The 12,131-nt window shown below is 48.5% G+C and overlaps 1 protein-coding gene across 1 annotated transcript in view; it reads left to right on the forward strand.

Moving 5' to 3' along the window:
* PIGR (polymeric immunoglobulin receptor) overlaps positions 1-12,131 on the forward strand; it is an 18,783-nt gene continuing 6,652 nt past the window's right edge. The window contains exons 1-4 of the mRNA XM_007096282.3: positions 1-143; positions 8,512-8,608; positions 9,320-9,664; positions 11,033-11,686. Of these exons, the coding sequence (XP_007096344.2) occupies positions 8,566-8,608; positions 9,320-9,664; positions 11,033-11,686 (1,042 nt within the window). The 5' untranslated portion in view covers positions 1-143; positions 8,512-8,565. The remainder of the gene's footprint in view (positions 144-8,511; positions 8,609-9,319; positions 9,665-11,032; positions 11,687-12,131) is intronic.

Genomic DNA, 12,131 nt, shown 5'->3' on the forward strand with positions numbered 1-12,131 from the left:
GGGTCAAGCACCGCACACAGTTTCAGTTTTGGCAGCCGCATCCAGTGTCCTGCTGGCAACTTCTGGAGAGCCCCAGGTTGTGGACTGGCCGGCAGGCTGTGCCCCTGAAACTGAGTTGCCAGGAGAGAAGACAGTGGCTTAAAGTAAGTGTGCCTGTTCTGGGATCTGCAGCACGATGCCCTCTGGGAAGGGACTGGGACTGCGGCTCAGAAAACCCTCTACATTCACAACGGCCAGCCCACAGAGAGTGCGGTGAGGGGGACACGGGGCGCAGCCTGCGCGGCTGAGCACGTGGCCGGGGAGCAGAGGTGCGCGAGAGAGATGAGCGAGGACGCACGTGTGTGGGGACCCCCCCCCCATGTCTGTGAAACGGCAGCAGGTGGGCAGAAGGAATGTCTGTGGTCAGCATGTGTAGTTTTGCTCTAAAGCGTGCCTCCAGAACTCCCTACCAACAGTCTAACACACGTAGTGTGTGACCTTGGGCAAGTCACGTGATTGCTCTCTGCGCCGCGGTTCCTAAATCTGTTAAGTGGGGATACAAATAATCCCTATCCCTCGGGTGTGTGAGGTGCAAACGAGAAAATACGTGTGAAGTTGCTTTGTAACCTCCAGAGCAAAAATAACCAGAGCTTGGTGATTGTCAGTTTAGCTCCGTTACTCAGGGACTTAACCGAGCGCCAGGCGCTCCTGGGTAAGAGACCGCATGCAGAGTGCCCGGCACAGAGCGGGTACTCCTCTAGGCTCGGAGCTTTCCACATCCAGCTCCCTGGGGAGGGTACGCGCAGCTCCTTTTTCCGAGAGGCTCGGGGACCCTTTCCGGGTTCAACCTAGCTTTGTTCCAGGTGATTCCTGCCACACGGAGGCATGATGTGTGTCATCCTATCACCTTGCCCTCGCCATGGTGGGGCAGATGAGGTCCCCCCGGGGTAAGTGGGCAAGGTGGGCAGAGCCCCCTTCCAGGCACAGACGGCATTCTGCGTCCTGATGGTCTTGCTGGCCCTGCAGCCAGGAGGCCCCCCCCCCCCCCGCCGCCCCCCGTGCTCTCCCGCTGTCCATCCTGACGGCGTCCCCAGCCGGCCACCGAACCGTCGTGCGCAAGCTGCTGCACTGTGCGAGCTCCCTTCCCAGCACCCCCAGCTCCGCTTATGTAACTGCCCCCAGGACTGGGGTCACCTGAGCTGCTGGTGCTGTTTTGCACCAGAGCCTCCGCCATCACTCTGCCTCTTCACTGGGGGGCTTCTAGCTTCTTCCACCTCTGAAGAGGGGATGTGCCCATTCATGGGTTAGGGTAGAAGGCAGCGATCTGCCTACCGGAGCCAGCTCCGGAACCCTTCATCCATCCGTCCTTCTCCTTGGCCTTGGATGTGGAGATGTAGCAGAGAGAGCAATGAACCAGGAGTCAGGGGAGCCACTGGCTTTGTAATCATTGCCTCTCTCTTAGCGCCTCTAGACCTCAGTGGCTGTATTTTATTGACAGCGCGAAGATAGCGGCTGGCACGTAGCAAATCCACTTTCCACGGGCTTTCGCAGCTTCCTCTCCTCCCCTCCTGAGACAAATCCAGGTGGTCGGGCCACATAGGTATCACAATCCCCTTTATAGTCGAGGAAACGAAGACTCCCCGAGTTAATGTGAGCGGTGTAAAATCACCCAGCGAGTGTGAATGATAACATTTTGGTACAGTCATTGTAACATGGTCATGGGGACATTTTGCCATCGCCTAGAAAACAAAATACCCAACTTAAAAAAAACGAGAGTAATATTATGCATGCAGGTGCTCAGCAGAGACCCTCTTCACATATGTCTTGCCCTCTCTCTGGGTTGGTTGGGGTTGGGATTCCAAAGTCACCTAGAAAAAAAATTTGGGGCAATGTGTCTGGTTATCGGAAACAAACATAACATGACTTACACACGGTAGATGCTAAGTAAATAGCAGCTATTATTATTTTTCAGGAAGAAATTTCTCTGTTGGCACCCACCTCTGGGTTCAAGTGTCTCTTCCCAGGAACTATCTTTCCCGTGAAAAGTGGAGAGGAGAGAACTGGACTAACTTCTTTAAGAGTGGATTTCCTGCTCCCTCCTCTCCTGACTGCTCCCCTCAATGTCAAGACCCTCCTGGTGCAGCATAGTGACTTAGAGCTTATACTTTTGGTCCAGAGAACCTGAATTTGAATCCCATGGCGGTTGCTTACCAACTTTGTAACCCTGGGCAAATCTCCTACTTCTCTGTGCCTCAATTGTCTCATATGTGAAATGGGTTTGCCCGTTTTATTCTCCCTCCCTAGGGTGGCTGCAAAACGTTAAGTGAGGTTAACACATGTAAAGCACTTGAGAATAACTCCATATGTGCTAGCTCTAATTATATCACCTGCTTCTAACCTACTCTCTTCCTTCAGGCCATGCTGGTCCAACCTGGGTAGCTCACCCCCCGTCTTCAAAGGTTGCCCAGTGAAGAGGCTTCTATTCCCCTGTCACTCTAGGACGTGAAAAAGAGAAGACTGTGCTGATTTTATTTTTATTACTTTTTTTCTTTTAGAGAGGGAAAGAGAGAGAGCACACGTGCCAGTGGGGGTGGGGATGGGAGAGGGAGAGAGAGAGAGAGAGAGAGAGAGAGAGAGAGAGAGAGAGAGAATCTTAAGCAAGCTCCACACTGAGTGTGGAGCCCGAGTTTGATCCCATGACCCTGGGATAGTGACCTGAGCCGAAAGCAAGAGTCGGACACTGAACTTACTGAGTCATCCGGGCACACGGACTGTTTTGATTTTAGAGAGGAGTTGGGAAAGGAACTAACATATTTTGAGCCCGACACCATACTAAGGACTTTACATATCTGTGTTGTGGCCTTTAGTCCTTATAGCGATTCTCTATACTAGGTACAATTGTCTCCAGTTTACAAATGAGGACTTGAGGCTCAAAGAGTTTAAATCCCCTACCCCCAGACCACACAGACCCCGCGTGCGAGAGCTGATAACCAAGCTGCAGAGCCCATGATCTGTGCTGCTCTCCAAGCACCCGGCAACCATGAAAGTCAGGTGCGCAGACCCGCACTCTCTTATCCTTAAACTGACTATTGCTTCCTACAGTTGAAGGGCGCTTTATACTATAGAAAGCACTTCCATATGCATGTCCCGTTATCCCCTCCATCGTCCTCCACCCCACAGAAGCCTTTGTCTCTAGAAGAGTTGAGGGACGGTGATGTTCATTTGACAGATGAACGAGTTGAGCCGGCATATTTTGCCCAAGTGGTAGAGCTCTTGTGGTAGCCTGTGACAGAGCAGGACTCAGGACCTCTGGGTTCTTTTCCATCCTCCAGGCCCCTTTTCATGCAACTGTCCCTGGCGAGCCCAGAACCAAGAAAGCATTTGGCAAAGTGAAAGAAACCCACCCTGACTCTGCCCTTCCCACACAGGGGATGGGGATGTAACCATTTCCGATCCCATCGGGCTTTGCTGAGCAGCCAGGTCTTGCCAGACGCTGCGATGCAAGCCCCTCTGTGTGGGGGAGGCCGATCTCAGCTGGCCCCTGCCTTGCAGAGCTAGCTATCTGAGAAAGCCTGTGAGATAAGCGTCTATGCATCAAGGCAGAATGGGATGGAATCGATAATAGGGTTCTAAGTTTTTGCAAAAAGGGCATCTGGAAATCCATGAGGCTTATTCCCAGAGCTTCATGGAGCTGCTATTTCAAATGTCTAATTTCCGCTTACATTTTGCTTTAACGACAGGGATGGGAATAGAAAGTCTTGGATCTTTCCAGCTCGTACATTCTTTGATTCCCTTGGCTGTTCTCTCCCCATCTTCTTGCCCTCTAATGGGCAAGAAGGGAATTCTTATTGCTTCCCTGAACGTTTCTTTTGCTTGGAGACTGTCCCACAGTCCGGGGCTTACATAAACTACATAAACTCTCATAAACTCCCACTTGTCATTTCAAATCCGAGGCCCTTCCAAAGCACACAGACCGCTCTCCCTCCCTCAGTGATAACGCGGTTTCCGGGATCACTCTAGTATGTGCTCGGCTCCACCACTCAAGGGAGATTAAAGGGGTGGTCCCGAATGGACTCAGGCAGTGCCTCTCCTGGAGGCAGGGGAAGGGGCCACTCAGTCCAGGCCAAGGAAAGCCTCATGCCCTGGGGCCCCCTGTTACGTACTAAACAGATGAAGAGCTCAGAGTGACTGAAGCATGTGGTTCACCAGCAGCCACGCCAGGACCTGGTCTGGGAGATCCGTCTCCCTCTGAATAAAAAAGGAAACTATGAATTCGATGGGCAAAGGTTTGGACTCCAAGCCAGTAGAGCTGAAGTTCAGCCACTCTAACCGAAGGGGAGCCAGCTAGAGTAATTTTATTAGGAGACAAACTCTGTTCTCCGGCCCAGCTGAAAATCCTGCCCCAATCCACAACTGTGTGGGCATGTTATAAATATGTCAGAGGTAGTAACTGGGTATCACAAGAATGATTTAGAATATCCTAGCCTAGCTAGTAAAACCAAACAAAACCACTCCTCTTTAAGTGGTTTTCTCATCTTTAAGGATGAGAAAAAATGCCTTCATCGTGATATCCTAGCCTATGTAGATCCCCAAAGGACAGGTCCCTCTGTTCATCCAAGGAGTGATAATAGGGTAGTGATCCAATTCTGCTGTGGGTCTTGGGGCCAAGCATCTCTCTAACCTTTAGAGCTCCCATTTACAACACGACGATCTACCTCTTGAGATGCTGTGATGATGAAGTCATATAAGAAAAGCAGTTAGCAAAGCATCTGGTGCATGGTAGGTGGCCAATAAATATTATGCTCTTTCCTTCCGCAACTGCCTTAAACCAACTGCAACCACCATGACTGGGGCATCCCTGAGACCTGATGCGCTTTGGGGGGAATGTCTGGTTTTGAGAGGAAGGGATCTCTAATGATTCTCAAAGCCCAGGACCCCCTCAGCTTCTAGCAGAGAAAGCGTGCTTCGAGTTTAGTTTTGGACAAAGACGATTTCCTGCTTCTCCGAGTGGGGGTGCCCTTGCACGCCCATGATCTACCCTGCAACCAGACTGTGTGTTCCTCACCAAGGTTACTCTAGGCCAGGTTTGCCCTTCCAGCTGTGCATGCCCGATGCTCTCATCCCTGGCCCGAGGCTGTGCAAAGCGTAAAGGGTCCGCTTGCATATCCTCTCTCCGGGAGGCCATTCGCAGCCATCCAAGCATGTGACAAATGAGAGGAAGCCTGGAGCAGAAGTGGGTACCCCCACTTGGGAAAACCTGGCCTCTACCTCTCTGTGACCCAGAGCAAATCGCTTTGATCAATCCAGAGGAGAAACTGCACCCCTCAACTCAGCCCATGGGAAGACCCCTTCCTGTCTCACAGACATATTAGGGAGATTGCTTATCTAGAGATGAGAAGAGGAACCAGAACCAAGGAAAATACTGCTGGCTTAGGCTCTTAAAGCATGTGGCATTTTGTCAGTGCACCCAAAGCCGGTGCAAATGGCAGGTGAGTAATTTCCCTGGGACTCTGCAGCCAGCACATCCCAAGCCTTCCAGAGGAGACAGACTTCCCAGCCTTCTGCCACCTGGTGCCGCCTGGGAGTCTCTCTCATGGTGACCTGTAGTGTCCACTCCGGGTTCCCCCAGTCAGCATCTCCTGAGCATTTGGCTAAGGACCTACCCCAGAAATTACCCATTGGCCTGGTGTGGAAGGTCTGGGGCAATTAACTGGAATCAAGAGAACCTCAAGCTGTCACCTGACACCCCCGTCTGTCCCCTCCTTCCCTACCCACTCTCCTTACTCTTCCAAAGAACTGGAGAAACAGAATACCTTTGTCTCCACAAGGAAATAAAAAGGTTCCTGGCTGGGAAATTCCCCCACGGAAAAGAAATAACCAAGATAAACAACTCTATTGCCTTTGGCTCAGGCTAGTGAAGGGAGTCTCGGGGAGCGGGAACAAGGGTGAAGGTGGCAAGGGGAGCCTGAGAGATCACTCCCTGGGCTCCTAACTGCTTAGAGCTTCCTTATCTTTATGGGTGTTCATTATTGCCCTGTGCTTGTTGACATGGTTTTCTCCCTTAATGCTCTCATTGTCAAACCACTCCAAAGGTTAAACCTGTTGAAATCCTTGGGAAAGTGGGACTCCTCTGTCCACCTCTTTCCTCCTCTGGGCCTCAGTTTGGGTCCTAAGACTGAACCCTGGGACCCTCAAACCACACTCCCTGCCCCAACCCAGGGCTACATCCACAGATGTGGCAAGGTTTGCATGCACTGAACCCTCCAAGTGGCCTTATCTTGGATTCTCCAGCTTCATCTGCCCTGAACCACAAGGCAGGATAACGGAAGCCACAAGGTAGGATAACAGAAGCCAAGTCCCTGGGAAATCTTGGGCCTATCACTCAGCATCTCAAGATCTTGATTCTCTTATCCATAAAATGGTTGTAATTATATCCATTCTGTTTTAGTTAAAGGGAAGTTATAAAGCCCCAGTAAAAAGATAAATGACAATGCTTTGATAAGCAACGGGGGCTCTACGAGTGACAGGAATGAGCACGAGGATAAGCCTGCTGCCATGTTGAGGTGCAACGCGGCACATTGGGAAAAGTGAAGGGCTTTGACTTTGGAGTCTGAGGAGGTTGCGTTCAGATCTTGCCCATTCCCCACCCCTCACCCTGCCCACCCTCACACTTAACTCCTTAGGGAAAACACTTAAATTGCAGCTTTCATTTCTTCCTGTGTAAAATGTGGAGAAGGACATCCATTTCAGAGGGAGATATTAAGTTTATTTTTATTTATTTATTTATTTATTTATTTATTGCTTATTTTCATTCTTTAATTTTTTTAAGAGCAGCTCAGCGTATTTTCACAAACTTCACGAAACTTTTAGAGATATACTAAGTGTTTCTAAATAAACAATTTTATCTGTGTTTGGAGGATGTGGCAGACTTCGGTGTTGTGAAGTCAAATTCTATGATTTTCTTCTACCACTTAACATTTCTTTTTTGTTGTTGTTGATACAAGATAACATTTTATTTCATTTTATTTTTTGTTTTTGTTTTTTCAATATATGAAATTTATTGTCAAATTGGTTTCCATACAACACCCAGTGCTCATCCTAAAAGGTGCCCTCCTCAATACCCATCACCCACTCTCCCCTCCCTCCCACCCCCCATCAACCCTCAGTTTGTTCTCAGTTTTTAAGAGTCTCTTATGCTTTGGCTCTCTCCCACTCTAACCTCTTTTTTTTTTTTTCCTTCCCCTCCCCCATGGGTTTCTGTTAAGTTTCTCAGGATCCACATAAGAGTGAAAACATATGGTATCTGTCTTTCTCTGTATGGCTTATTTCACTTAGCATCACACTCTCCAGTTCCATCCACGTTGCTACAAAGGGCCATATTTCGTTCTTTCTCATTGCCACGTAGTACTCCATTGTGTATATAAACCACAATTTCTTTATCCGTTCATCAGTTGATGGACATTTAGGCGCTTTCCGTAATTTGGCTATTGTTGAGAGTGCTGCTATAAACATTGGGGTACACGTGCCCCTATGCATCAGTACTCCTGTATCCCTTGGGTAAATTCCTAGCGGTGCTGTTGCTGGGTCATAGGGTAGGTCTATTTTTAATTTTCTGAGGAACCTCCACGCTGTTTTCCAGAGTGGCTGCACCAAATTGCATTCCCACCAACAGTGCAAGAGGGTTCCCGTTTCTCCACATCCTCGCCAGCATCTATAGTCTCCTGATTTTTGGCCACTCTGACTGGCGTGAGGTGGTATCTGAGTGTGGTTTTTATTTGTATTTCCCTGATAAGGAGTGACGTTGAGCATCTTTTCATGTGCCTGTTGGCCATCCGGATGTCTTCTTTAGAGAAGTGTCTATTCATGTTTTCTGCCCATTTCTTTACTGGGTTATTTGTTTTTTGGGTGTGGAGTTTGGTGAGTTCTTTATAGATTTTGGATACTAGCCCTTTGTCCGATATGTCATTTGCAAATGGGAGATATTAAGTTTAAATGAGATAATACACATACATTATTTAACACAGTGCCTGGAAAGAGATCATGGTAAGACACCACCATTGTTACATTTACAACTTTAATCCTTACCAGGCCTCCTTTATGGGTCTCAGTTTACATATATGAACACACCATAAAAGGTTCCAGGGATGTAGGGAGTGCAGCTGAAACAGAGAGATGGGGCCACTCGGTAGTAACCAATCATCCAGCAAGTTGTTCCTGAGACCTTATGGATCTTGCCCAGAACCATGCCTCCCAGACGGGGATATAGAAACAATGGCACCTGTGTCCCCATCCCCAAGGAGCAGGCAGCATAGTTGAGAAGACAAAAATCTACACACGACTATTAAGGAACAAAAAGTACTAGGGGATAATGGGACTTTGAGCCGTAATGGGGAAGGCGGAGCCATTCATTCCTTCAACAGAATTTATGTGAGTTACTGGAGCTACAAAACCAAACAGGTGTTGCAGGAACTTTAAGGCCAACTTAGTCTTGGAAGACGCAAGAGCTTCATATTTTGTGCTATTGTCTTTCAGCTTCCCACGAAAGAAGTTGGCCTGGGTGGCACAGCCCCGTGAGAGCCACCAACGATGAAGCTCCTCTTCTTCACCTGCCTGCTGGCGGTTTTCCCAGGTGTGTCTGTCAGGCCCCAGCCCAGCCCTCCAGGATCCATTTCCCTGGGAGCACTAAAATCAACTCTATCCGCAGGGATGCCACTCTCAAAATTTGCACTCCCTCGAGGAGGAAGTCTCACAGATGATACAGAAAGGTCATGTCTGAACATAGATGGATGACCAAGTGTTGGGGGTGGACAGGGACAGGAATGGCAATTCCTCGCTTCAAGGCCAGGAAGTCTGGTGAAAGGTCTTCACCAGGAGGGGGAAAAAAAAAAGATCTTGACCTTAAACCAGGCATCTCTAAGAGTTGTTATGGGGCTTGGGGGAAATGACTTATCCTTCTTGGCTGTCAGTATCTTTGCTGGGGAAAAAAAAAAGGATCTGCCAAGTGTTTTTAGAAATATAAGAAAATAATAGATAATAAAGGCAATGGCATAGCATCCTACAAAGTGGCTTTTTTATGAAAAAGGCTATCATTAAATAAGTTTGTCGTTCCATTGTCCTTACAGTGATTACTTTTAATGAGTTACAGTTAGAATTTAATACTGATTAATCCATCTTTATACCCAATCACAACAATTATCCAGCTGTAGTACATAGCAAATAACCCGCCGAAGGTACATGCGTCAGGAGGAAAATTTCATCTCCTCGGGGTGAGCCGTCAGGATCCTTTCAGCAGGCTTTACCTCCTCGGGCCTCAGAAAACGTGTGTCTTCTCTCCCCACAGTGGTCTCTATGAAGAGTCCCATATTTGGTCCCCAGGAGGTGAGCAGTGTGGAAGGTGGCTCAGCATCCATCACATGCTACTATCCGGCCACCTCTGTCAATCGGCATACCCGGAAGTACTGGTGCCGGCAGGGAGCCAAGGGCCGCTGCACAACCCTCATCTCTTCGGAGGGCTACATCTCCAAGGATTACGAGGGCAGAGCCAAGCTCACCAACTTCCCCGAGAACAGCACATTTGTGGTCAACATTGGCCATCTCACCCGGAATGACTCTGGACGCTACAAGTGTGGTCTGGGCATTAGTAGCCGAGGCCTCAACTTTGATGTGAGCCTGGAGGTCGGCCAGGGTAAGAATCTAGGCTCCTTGGGCTCCTTTGGGAAAGTGAGAGGGGCTCATGTCAGGAGCAACTGGAGGGCTTCAGGAAGAATTTCCTCAGAGGGAAGAGCGTCTGGCCTGGGATGGGAAGGCTGTGTGTCCTCCTTCCAGAGGCAAGGACTTTACATAATAGAACATGGAAATGAGACCTATAGGACCTACTTGGGGGTGGTGGGGGGACTTTTTAGGTCTTCAAGGCCTATCACATTTTAGGGCTTTACTAAGACTATAGCTTAGATGAGCATCAGGAGGAAGAGATCTGTCACCGGGTTTGCGGCAGGTGGAGCAAAGGGGTTTTGAACTGAGGGAGACAGAAAAGGCAGGGAGAGATTTGTAGAGATTCTTAAATTCCTGCCATTGTTGCACCTTCAGATCAAGACCTTACGACACCAGAAGCGTTCTTTCAAAATGCATTTCTTACCTGGGATCCATTAGTCCATCAACACCCTCAGCATAAATTAAATGATCAGTTCTTGCCCAGAGACCAGGGCTCTGAAGGAGTGGGCCACTGACCAAGCCTGTTCTAACTGAGAAAAGAGAAAAATAAGAAAGATCTTTCTGGCCAGGTTCAATGACCAAGGCGTATTAGATAATCAAGAAGAAATTAAGAGAGAAATAGGTCTTAAGGGAGGAAAACTGGAGGGGTTCTCAAAGATGTGTTTTGCTCCTTTGGGATGTGCCTATTATTATCTGTGGACTAAATGAAGAGTTCATTCAAGTGGTCATGTAGAGTCATAAAATGGGAGAATTTTAAGAGCTGAGGAGAGCTTGGAGTTGACGCTATACAGGATGTCCAGAACACTGGAGACCATGAGTATACATTTCAAATGGCCAAAATTCATTCCTTTACAAAGCAGCCCATTCCATGTTTGGACTGTTGTAAATTTTAGAAACTTCTATCACAACACACTGAAATCCATCACCCTCTACTTATATTCATTCTGTTTATTTTAGCACATGTTAATTTTGGCACCTATGTATAGGCATTGTGCTAGGCACTGCAGGGGAGTCAAACGTGTGTAAGGGATGTCTTTGCTCTCAAGGGACTTCCACGCTGTGGGGAACATAATTAACTATATGCAAGATCAGATGTAAAAGAGATACAGCTATAAATGTCAAGAGAGCACAAAGGAGGAAGAGATTAGTGTCAGTTTAGGGAAGGCTTCACGGAGGAGACAGCAATGAGGCTCAGTCTTGGAAGACATATTCTGACAGTGTCCCTCGGGGGAGGAGAGCTCTGAAGGTGAGAGGCACACCCAGGCCCTCACTGGGAATGCTGACCGGCCCTATGTTTCAAGAGAGTGAAATCACAAATTGCCACCTGTCCCTTGTCTTGCAGGTCCTGGGGTCGGAGATGACACTGAAGTCTACATAGCTGACTTGGGCGGAACAGTGACCATTAACTGCCCTTTCAAGTCCGAAAATTCTGAGAAAAGGAAGTCTGTGTGCAAGAAGACAGGCCAGCTCTGTGTCCTAGTCACTGACTCCAGTGGGTATGTGAACCCCAACTATAGCAACAGAACAGACATCGATATTGATGGTACCAGTCAAGTAACGTTCAGTTTCATTATCAAACGAATCCAGCTCAGCGATGCTGGGATATACGTCTGCCAGGCTGGGGATGATTCCAGTAACGATAAGCACAATGTTGACCTCCAAGTGCTGAAGCCTGAGCCTGAACTGCTTTATGGAGACCTGAGGGGTTCAGTGACCTTTGACTGTGCCCTGGGCTCTGAGGTGGCAGATGTGTCCAAATTTCTGTGCCGAATGAGCAAAGGGGAAGACTGCGACGTGGTCATCAACACCCTGGGGAAGAAGTCTAAGGATTTTGAGGGCAGGATCCTGCTCACTCCCAGGAGCCAAGGCTTCTTTAGTGTGCATATCACTGGCCTGAGGAAAGAGGATGCAGGGTACTACCTGTGTGGAGCCCACTCTGATGGCCAACCTCATGAAGGCTCACCCACTCAGATATGGCAACTCTTTGTCAATGAAGGTGAGACCTGAGATTGGGAGGGGAAGAGTCATCCCAGCAGGAGGGCACCTGGCTCCCACCCTATGAGTCTATCCAGTATCGATTAGTCAGTTGACAATGTCTGCTCCCTGACAAACTCTGAACTGCATGTCCCCATGGACAGCTGGATAGGAGAGCTAGAAAACATGGCCTCTGCCTTGTGTTACCTACTACCTATTACTTGTGTAATGACTAATTAGGTTATTAAAGGCCTTTCAGTGGCTGTCCCTGATTAACAGAAAGGAAAGTGAAGCACTTGACTGAGGCAAAACCTGTAGATCATTTGGGTCTCCAAGAGCCACAATAAGGACTGAGCATGGAACCCTGGGCTTGCAGGGGCCACCTGTCCCTTCTCTTTGTCTTTTGAGAAGAATGGCACCTCATCCTTCACACTCAAATGGGAGAAAGTTTGGCTTCTCTTGGTCTC

This window comes from Panthera tigris, chromosome F3 (assembly GCF_018350195.1).
Source record: "Panthera tigris isolate Pti1 chromosome F3, P.tigris_Pti1_mat1.1, whole genome shotgun sequence".
In the NCBI taxonomy this organism is placed as follows: domain Eukaryota; kingdom Metazoa; phylum Chordata; class Mammalia; order Carnivora; family Felidae; genus Panthera; species Panthera tigris.